General features: G+C 42.1%; 4 protein-coding genes across 4 annotated transcripts in view; 2 read left to right on the top strand and 2 right to left on the bottom strand.

The window, feature by feature from the left end:
* LOC149042199 (uncharacterized) overlaps positions 1-3,223 on the top strand; it is a 4,712-nt gene extending 1,489 nt beyond the window's left edge. Inside the window, exons 1-3 of the mRNA XM_089212152.1 lie at positions 1-744; positions 1,356-2,187; positions 3,082-3,223. The exon at positions 1-744 is cut by the window's left edge and continues 1,489 nt beyond it. Of these exons, the coding sequence (XP_089068278.1) occupies positions 1-744; positions 1,356-2,164 (1,553 nt within the window). The 3' untranslated portion in view covers positions 2,165-2,187; positions 3,082-3,223. The remainder of the gene's footprint in view (positions 745-1,355; positions 2,188-3,081) is intronic.
* LOC149042198 (uncharacterized) lies at positions 2,384-4,636 on the bottom strand. The gene is made up of 2 exons (XM_089212547.1): positions 3,789-4,636; positions 2,384-3,390 (listed from the first exon to the last, which is right to left on the bottom strand). The coding sequence occupies exons 1-2, from the start codon at positions 4,398-4,400 to the stop codon at positions 2,980-2,982; spliced, it is 1,023 nt and encodes a 340-aa protein (XP_089068673.1). The 5' UTR covers positions 4,401-4,636; the 3' UTR covers positions 2,384-2,979.
* Positions 4,637-4,801: 165 nt separating this feature from the next.
* LOC149042197 (uncharacterized) lies at positions 4,802-5,771 on the bottom strand. Its single transcript, XM_089212548.1, has one exon. The coding sequence runs from the start codon at positions 5,689-5,691 to the stop codon at positions 5,293-5,295; it is 399 nt and encodes a 132-aa protein (XP_089068674.1). The 5' UTR covers positions 5,692-5,771; the 3' UTR covers positions 4,802-5,292.
* A 436-nt stretch (positions 5,772-6,207) lies between these two features.
* Positions 6,208-10,000, top strand: part of LOC149042196 (uncharacterized) — a 4,695-nt gene continuing 902 nt past the window's right edge. The window contains exon 1 of the mRNA XM_089211628.1: positions 6,208-10,000. This exon is cut by the window's right edge and continues 902 nt beyond it. Coding sequence (XP_089067754.1) covers positions 6,267-10,000 — 3,734 coding nt within the window. The 5' untranslated portion in view covers positions 6,208-6,266.

Below are 10,000 nucleotides of genomic sequence, written 5' to 3'. Positions count from 1 at the left end.
AGAGAAGAGGTGCATCAGAATTACCATCAGGTTGTGTAAGGCCTATCCTATCCTACAGAGCAGCATTAGATGAACAAGGCTTTGAACCCACAGCTGAAAGGTTTGGCATAATCCCAGAGTCTAGTGATCCTGAGAATGCTAGTGTTCCTAATGTGTATGATCCTGAAGTCATGCAGAGTATTTTGTGTGAAATGTTTGTTAACAGCAGTGCTGAGCATCATGACACAAGCAATGATGGGCTCAGTGACAGTGAGCTTTACATCATTTTTTGTCAGGCTGTGAATATGTCTGTTCTTTATAATCAGCTGTGTTCACTATGTACAAATCCCAGGTTGAGTTCTAAGCTACTCCACTTAATGCCCTGCAGCTTACTTCTGTTCAGTAACTCCACATTCAACACAGAGAAAGTTGCTGAACACTCAGAAAGGCTAAACAAGAATCTATTGGGTTATAGCCTAAAACTTGCCACAGTGGACTATGATTGCCCAGCAAATAGTATTTTTCTCAGTGTTCTTAGTCAGCTGAAAGAAATTTTGGCATCTTCACCCACTCTACAAAAGCACTTGGTTTTCCTTGGAATTTCATTGGCAGACAGTGGTGACATAAAGATTGTCCAAGAATTACGGGATCTTGTGGTGAATGAGTTGCTTAGCAATGCTGGAAGGTACAAGCATGCCCTTCTGTCACCTGAAAAGCATTTTGATGATGAGGTAAACAAATTCAGGGAATGTGGATACTTTTCAAGTAAGTGAAGACATTAATTTGGCATGTTATTGCAGTAAAGTTGGGTACATTGAAAAGGTTTCATGAAGTAATACCAAATCCCTTTAAGGTTTTGGTTAGGACAGATGACATCTCTTTTTGTGTACTTCCAAAAAATCTCCAAGGCATTGTAAATTCCTTGAGTTGGAGGGGAAATATAGAAAATGTTTAAAGTGAAATTTGTATTTCTAAATAGGCGGAGTGTTAGAAAAACTTGCTTCTGTTGGGGAGGCATGCATCCTCTTAAAATTCTTCTTTCCTTTTTTGATATATTTGTAAAAGTGGAATGAAAAAAAGAAAAAGGGAAATTTTCTCCTACAGGTTTTCAGTATAGTGAATATTTTGCCTGTTTGGGTTTCTCAATAATAAAAATTTATATTTGGAATGAAAAGTTACATACGGAAGAATAACATAAGAGTAAAATACCCGTTGTAAAAAAAACAAAACAAAACAAATAGCAGCAAATTGGTGTTAATTATAGAGTATTCTATTTCTGGAATTTAAACTTGCACCTTTTGTTTAATCCATAAGGATTGATTTTGCATAGTTAAGCACACCAAAAAGCCTCTCTGAGACTTTCATTTTTTTTTCAGATGAGTTGGGGAATGTCATAGGAATTGCACTATCCCAGATTCTGAGACTGAACATAGTCATCTTTACATCACTGGACCACATGCCTGTAGTACCAGTTTCCCCATTGTTGCCTTGCACAGCTACCAAGGCAATTTTTCTGGGATACAGTATTGGTCAACCAGAATTATATCACAATGTGGTATCTTTGGAGAACGTGAATGAAGCTATCCCACCCCATGTTAGTTCTACAAGTACATGTAGCAATAATTCTCCAAAGGAACAGGTGCCTGAGCACTGCTCATGCGGTCGTGGTTCTGCCAAGAAGGATGGAAGAAAATTCTGCTGTCAAGTACCAAATGGTAACAAGAGCCGGTGTAAATGCTACTCTAAAATAGCTGGTTGCTCCCATCGATGTAAATGTGTTGGTTGTGGAAATCCTTATGGCAGCTCCCAGGCTGCCAAGCAGGCATACACACTTGTAACAACTTCAAGGTACCGACCCAAGCAAAAACTACAAGAGGCCAAAGAGAGCATCTCCAGTCTTGATTATCTGACAAGTCAAGGTTTAACTCCAGTATCTGGATGGTCTGAGATTGAAAGTCTTACATTAGACTGTCTTGTGAACTTTGCATCTTTGAAGGGTCTAAGCATTGAACCTTCAAGAGTGTATGAATACTACTTCAAACTTCATGACATTTCAAAAAATCTTGGAAGTCCCTTGCAACCAAAGAAAGCCAAACAAATAGATGGAAAACTCCAAAGCATCAAGAAAGTGGCTAAAGGCTTTGAAGCGCTTTACAAAAAGCAGGTTGAACTGAACTGGTTCTGATTAAACATACTCTTTTGGATACTGTAAGTACCACCTTATGTTAGCCAAATTGAGTTTTTTTAAAACTAATTGGCAGGGAATCAGTATTAGTAACCATTAGGAATAGGGTTCTACAAGCCAGTCAAATGGAAACTTCAACATCTTCCCCCACCACCCACCATCACCCCCAACATAATCTGGGCAGTTGTTTCAGTAGATATAACAAAGTGCACATGATTGAAATGAACGGGAACTTTTATTATTAATTCGGTAATGTAATTATTATCTTTGGGTGTTCAGTTTTTGAAATATGACATCGAAATATACTAATACAATATGAAAGAATCATGAACAAAATAAATTTTATAAACTATCTTACTCCACAATATTACTTTTGCCTCAATTTGTGATTAAGAAAAATTTTTAATTAACCTATGTAAAAAAATTAATTATGTATCCAATTTGCTATGTTATGTACATCTAATGCAGTCAGGAGACAACAAAAATATAATGATTTACCACATGTTCCTTCTTTACTATCCAAGGAATTTAGTTAATTCAGTTATGTAATTATTTTCTTTGAGCATTCATTTTTTGAAATATCACATCAAAATATACTAATTTAATAAATTTAAAAGGAATGCGAACTACATTGATTTTTATATACCATCTTTCTGTGCATAAAATTTTGTTTCAATTTGTGATTGATTTCAACACACCTAATTATATAAAAAATAAAATATGTATGCAATTTGCTATTAATGTTATGTACATATGTTGTAGTCAAGACACAACAAAAATATATCAAAGAGACAAGAAGTACAGTATTAAAAGTTCTACTCTGTTGCCTCTAAGAATGCTAGAATTTCATGCTTTTGTGGATGAGCATTCATGACAGTTTCGTGCATGTCCACTGTGATTTTATTATCTTTTTTTAGGAATGCCTGATGGTACTCTTCTGGTGTCAAACCACAAGCAGCAATTGCATGTGGGCTTACGACTGTTGGAAGCTTTTTGCAGAAGACTACCAACTTATTAATTTTTATGATGGAACCAATTCTAGCTTCCTGTAAGGCTGCCATGGCTTCCTGGGCTGCTTTACTGCTGGGTCTTCTAGTAGAAGAATAGCTCCGCACTACTCTTCTTACACACACAAAAGGACCAGGGAGAGACAGAATTCTTTTTTGGATGTCTTCACCCAACACTCCCACTTTGAGTCCTACTGAGGACTTCTGCAGATGGCAAGACTGTAAAACAAACCCATTTGGCTCAAATTAAAATAAACCATAAAGTTTTTATGTTATCAGCAGTCCACTAAATATTGAGTGCATAATGCAAACCATGTATCTTGTAGTTTGAATTGTTTTGTTCTTCTTCCAATCAGTTTGGAATAAAAAATTAAACTTAATTAATTTAATTAAGCATGTGATCTTTTGGTTGGGAATGTCATGTAAGTCTTGCATTGCTCATCAGGAGTAATTTAAAATCTACAGATGTAGAGTAAATGTGATGGTGTTAGAACAAAGAAATGCCCCCATTGTCCAGGATATGGTCATTTCCTTTCCAGGTGGGTCACCATAATAGATTATTATAATAATGACAATTATAATAATTATTATTATCATTATTGTTATATTAAACTCACCAGCTCTGAGATTCCCTTCATGGTCTCAAGAGTATCCATGAAAGTTATTGCCATTTGCATGGTTTCTGCTGTGATTGTTGTGGGTGTTGTCCCTGACTCCAAGGCAAGTGCTTTGGTTAGCCGGTGATAAAGGACATGCATATTTAAAGCAACACGTAAAGTGTTTTTATACTTCTTTGAACCTGAAGAAATACTTGGACTGGCAACTGCACCCTGGCTGTCATCTTCATTAGGCTTGCTAAACTTAAAGAAAACTTCCTTAGCAGTGGCAGTCAGTGTGTATTTCAGTGCTGGGGTTGTGTTATGTTCCACATATATCTTTTCAAATACATCGCCAAGAGATTTAACAGAAAACTCGTCCAGGGAGTCAGAGTTTTTTGCCATGGCTTCCAGGTTAAGATCTTCTGATCTTCTTTGATAAAAAAACAGCAACCTCTCTGCCAGCCCATTTTTTGAGGCTACAATTTTTGGCCAAACTGACTCCAGGAACTGCTGAGGGGTGGTGAAAGCAAGGAGGGCTAGTTTAGCTGAAGTTACTCCAACTCGCTTGCCTTTTGTCCCTTTTAGTACGTACCAAAAATCTCCATCGTAACATTTACACAGGCGTTCCATTGAGAGGCTTGTCTGTGATGTTGATTTTCCCTGATATGTTAGTCTTTGTAGGAGAGAGTATGCCTCATCCACACAAAGGATTGGCACTGTGGATGCTGCAATAAAATGTACTGAATTGGTTATATTCTGTTTTCCTGGACAACTGATTGTAAATTAGAGCTGAAATTATTTCTAATACTACCCATAATTTCTACCCACTTACCCTTAATTGCAGAGTAAAGGGCCCAGGGGGACCCCCATACAAAACAGACTGGGGTGTTCATTTTCTTGCTTTGGAGTGTAAATTTCAGATGTTTGAGCTTGCTTTGGGTGTTTCCAGGAAAAATGCCAACATATCAAAGACCCTATGGGGGACACGTAAAGAAATGGAAAAAAATATTGCCTTTTACTTATTTACATCTGAGTCAAGTCCACATTGGTCTCCTTTAGGGGTTTAACTCAATATTTTCAGTAAGCAACCCTGTCTGTTTCATATGGGAGCCCCTCAGCTTAGCCCCAAGAATGGAGGGCATAAGATCAGTAGTCCTTCTAGAGAATCATTTAATCCTTTACACCCTAGCATTGATAGGAATATTCTCCACAGTGTTCTTAATACATTTCATATGGTGTTGACAGGGACAATTTTTTAACAGTCAAGAGCTTCTTTACTTAGTGATCATTTCATTTTTTCTCATGATCTTCATTTGATTCAGGAATGATATTGTGAGGAGAAATTAAATGCTAGTCACTCTTAGGGGTTAAAGGGTTAAAGAAAATTTCTCAAATTCATTAAATTATTTATCAGGAATTTTTTCCTTCAGTGATTCATTAAGTCTTGTAATATTAGCTGAAGCTTACTACACTCCAAGGATAATAATCAATGCTAGGAGCTCCTGTCGATGTCAAATAAAAACTAACCTCCCAGGAAATGGCTGAATAGGCCGCTTGATGATGTTTCATCAATCACAATGCTGGTCTGTATTTTCTCCTCGACATGGCCCACGATTGGCTCCACGCATCCTTTCTGGCACGCTGGTGTTTTCCCCGTTCCAGAAGGGGCAGTAGCGATCAGATGAAGGTTTGCCTTCTCCTCGTAGGAACCAAAAAGCTTCAGTGTTGTCTGACCGAGCAAAGAGCTCGTAGACACCAGAGCTGAACAAAGTAGCATCTCGCTCGTTGTGCCATTGCTACAAGCGAACGCCGTCAGCCATTGACGAAGGCGTTGGGGTACAACTTCTTCAATAGAAAGAATAATTTGGCCCAGCTGAGATTCCAGTTCCGCGGTAGATGTGACATTACTCTGAGTGTCCATGATATGTCGAATATCGAAAAACTAACTACGTAACTTTTGTGAGCACCTTCTTTGATGGCGGGAAAAGCTAGAATGAACTAACAGGCGCTAAGTCAGCGTTTGTATTTTAGCAATTGTGGCGGGAAATCGGCGATTAAAAATTCACCTGGTTTATAGATAACTGATGACCCAACTGGCCCAAGTGACCCAAGTGACCCAAGTGGCCCAACTGGCCCAAGTGACCCAACTGGCCCAAGTGGCCCAACTGGCCCAACTGGCCCAAGTGACCCAACTGGCCCGAATGACCCAGCTGATCTAAAAGATCCAAACGACTCAAATAACCCAAATAACCCAACAATGAACCAATGCCGGCATTTTATTGCATTTTATTATCAAAGCATTAATTATTTATCAAATTATCTAGCTGTCACGCTATTATTCGATTGACCAATGTCACGCAAGTTTCGTCACCCGGCACACCAGGACATATTTTGGTTAACCGGTACACCAGGATAAAGCCGAAAGACGTCACTGGAAATGTAAGGAGTGTGCTCGACAAACTAAAGGGTGTAAAAGCAGATCTAGTGAGAGGACAAATGGACTGGCAGGACTGGGACTTCCCACTGTTGATAAAAGCTTTGAAAAGTTGGAAGGAAATCAACCCCATTGGGAGCGGCGCGGATAATGCGGGGAAGCAAGGTGCTAAATTCCGCGATCGCGAGAAAACATTTCACGCAAACGAAACTACGCCAACACAAAGAGGGTGCGTCTACTGTGACGCAACTGACCACAGAGCTGTGAATTGCGACAAGTTTGTGACAGTTGGAGACCGCAGGAAGCAATTAGGACTGAAACAGCTTTGTTTTAACTGCACCGGAAGTCGACACCGTGCTTCTGAGTGCAAATGCCGTTCTGGCTGCCAGATCTGCAGTCGAAGACATCATACGTCGATCTGTGACAAACATACATCGCGAGACCAGCTGATGACCACAACGAGCGCAGAAAGGAAAGGAGTGGTGTATCATATGGTAACAGTTGACGTGAACGGTGTTAAATGCCGAGCATTGTTGGATACAGGAGCCGGAAGTTCCTACGCTTCATCAACGCTTCTGAACTGTTTACATTTGCGCCCTATCCGTCAACAATTCAAGCGCATTGAAATGATGTTTGGTACTTCAAACAAAGCGATAGACATCTATGGCCTACAAATTCGAAGCGTCGATGGTAAATTCACCTTAGAAGCCGAAGTAAACAAAGTCGACCGCAATGAGTTGTTGACATTGGAAAACCCAAAATGCGCAGAAATCGTAGCTCAGTTTTCTCACTTGAAGGGCGTAACCACAAATGATAACGACGAGAAAGCGATGTTGCCTGTTCATCTGATCCTTGGAACAAACGAGTACGCTAAGATCAAAACAGGGGCAAGACCAAGAGTTGGGCGCTCGGGAGAACCAGTAGCAGAATACACGAAGTTCGGCTGGACGATCTTGTCACCTGGAACAGAGTTGGATCTCAGCAAAATGTTCTTAACGCAGACCTCCGCAATTGATTACGAAGAATTGTGCAAGTTAGACGTCTTGGGGCTAAAGGACAATCCAAGTGGAGACCAGGAAACCGTTTACGAAGAATTCAAAGAGCAACTAACTAGGAGTTCAGAAGGCTGGTACGAGACGAACTTGCCCTGGAAAGGAAATCACCCCCCCCTACCGAACAATCACACTGGAAGTTTAAAACGTCTCAAAAATCTCGTGCGGAAGTTAGAGATACAAGGCGAGCTGGAGAGGTACAACGACATTATCCAGACTCAACTGAGCCAAGGGATCGTAGAACACGCTGACGAGGTGGTCAAGGACGGAAAAGAGTTCTACATTCCTCATAAAGCGGTCGTGTGCGAGAATGCAGAATGTACAAAGATACGCATTGTTTATGATGCTTCTGCAAGAGCTAATGCAAGTGTCCCCTCACTCAACGAGTGCCTCGAAATCGGCCCTCCACTACAAAACCAGCTTTGGAACGTGCTGGTACGAAATAGGTTCTATCCCGTGGCAATAGCTGGCGACTTAAAACAAGCATTTTTGCAAATTCGCGTCCGAAGAGAAGACCGAGATGCCTTACGCTTTCATTGGATTAAGGATCTGGCAAGCAAACAAGTAGAAACCTTGCGATTCACTCGAGTACTCTTTGGTTTAGCACCGTCTCCATTCCTCTTGGCCGCAGTTATCAAAGAACATCTACAGCGATACAAAATGGTGAACCCGGAATTAGTAGAGGAGATAGAGCGCAGTATGTACGTGGATGATTTAATCAGTGGTGGGGAGACAACAGAACAAGCGTTAGAAATCAAGATGACAGCCACGACCATCTTTGGTGAGGCGACTTTCAAGCTGCACAAGTGGCATTCCAACGATCGGGAACTAGAAGTTGAAACTGCGACTGTAGATGAAGAAAGTCAGAGTTACGCCAAACAACAACTGGGAACCAGAAAGGGTGAAACAAAACTGCTAGGAGTCCCCTGGGACAAAGAAAAGGACGAAATTCAAGTCAGCTTCCCGATTTCAACCGCCGAGCCGACAAAAAGAGGTATCCTTGGAAAAGTCGCAAAAATCTACGATCCACTCGGTCTGGCTTCACCCATGACCCTCTCTGGAAAAATGCTCTACAGAGATGCCTGCGACACGAAGATCGCGTGGGATAGGCCCTTACCAAGTGACTTACAAGCCAAATGGAAGAAATGGGAGCAAGGACTTCCAGAGCACGTGAACGCGCCAAGAAATGTCGTCAAGCATTTAGGGAAGATATTATCAATCGACTTACACACATTCGGGGACGCAAGCGGGAAAGGAGTTGCAGCCGCGGTTTATGCAGTGGTGGAGCAACCATCAGGCACGAATCGAGGCCTCGTGACGGCGAAGTCGCGGCTCGCGAAGAAAGGATTCATGATTCCCCGATTAGAACTAGTGGCTGGACATATGGCTGCGAACCTAGTACAAAATGTGAAAGAAGTCCTGAAGGGTTTTCCTGTAAGAAGTGTCTATGGTTGGCTGGATAGCACAGTCGCACTGCATTGGATCCGTGGTAATGGCGAATACAAACAGTTCGTGGGAAATCGAGTGAGGAAGATCCAAGAAAAAGAAATAAACTGGAGGCATGTACCAACAGAGGAGAATCCTGCAGACGTGGGGAGTCGGGGAGGAGATGTTAGTAGATTGACAGCTCTTTGGTGGCAGGGACCAAGCTGGTTAGCAAAACCGCAGGACTGGCCGCCAGACCTTGTAACAACATCTACTCAAGAATCAAAAGCGGAAGAAGTGAAACAAACTCGCGAGTTGTTTGCTCTAGCAGTAGAGAAAACAGAGAACAACGACGCCTTCGATGCGCTGCTGGAGAAGTACGAGCTGTGGCGTGTGTTGCGAGTGGGTGCTTGGATCTGGAGATTCCTCCACAACATAAGAACCGTCCGTAAACAGAGAATCGTTGGTCCTCTTACAACTGAAGAAATACAGAAACAGACAACGTTCTGGATCAAGCGATCTCAGCAACAAGCAAAGTCGAGCCAGAAATTTGAAGAAGACCGTTTACAGTTGAATGTGCAAGGAAACCAAGAGGGAATATTAGAATGTAGGGGAAGAATTCAAGGCCATTACCCCATCTTTCTGCCAGACTCCTCGCCCTTCACTCGCAAGTTAGTTCACCGATCACATGTCGACACACTGCACGGAGGAGTGGCCCTTACCATGACCAAAGTGCGAGAGCTATACTGGGTACCGCGTTTAAGGGCACTCGTAAAACAAGTTCTCAGAGCGTGTTCAGGCTGCAAGCGTTTTCAGGCCATGGCGCTGGCAACGCCGCCTCCCGGACTTCTACCCACTGACCGCACAGAGGGGAGCACCCCATTTGAGGTTATCGGAGTCGATTTTGCAGGGCCCATCAAGTACCGTATCAGAGCCAAAACAGAAGGAAAGGCCTATCTTGCATTGTACGCGTGCAGTCTTACCCGAGGATTATTCCTGGAAGTACTACCAAACCTGGCAACCAGTGAATTCCTAAGAAGTCTAAAACGGCGCATTGCGCGCCGTGGGCGTCCGAAGAAGATATATTCCGACAATGGCAAAACCTTTGTTGGCGCCGAGAAGTGGCTCAAACAAGTTATGCGTGACGAGAAGACACAAGATTACTTAGCACATGAGAACATCAAGTGGCAATTCAACCTCAGCCGCGCCGCTTGGTGGGGAGGACAGTTCGAGCGCCTCATCGCACTGGTAAAAACAGCTTTAAACAAGACTATCGGATGCGGAATGTTGACCTGGACAGAGCTGTGTGAAGTGGTACT

Source organism: Pocillopora damicornis, chromosome 7, assembly GCF_964200805.1.
Source record: "Pocillopora damicornis chromosome 7, jaPocDami1.2, whole genome shotgun sequence".
NCBI classification, from domain to species: Eukaryota; Metazoa; Cnidaria; class Anthozoa; order Scleractinia; family Pocilloporidae; genus Pocillopora; species Pocillopora damicornis.
Note: the sequence above shows the minus strand (reverse complement) of the source record. Positions and strands in the feature narration are given on the sequence as shown.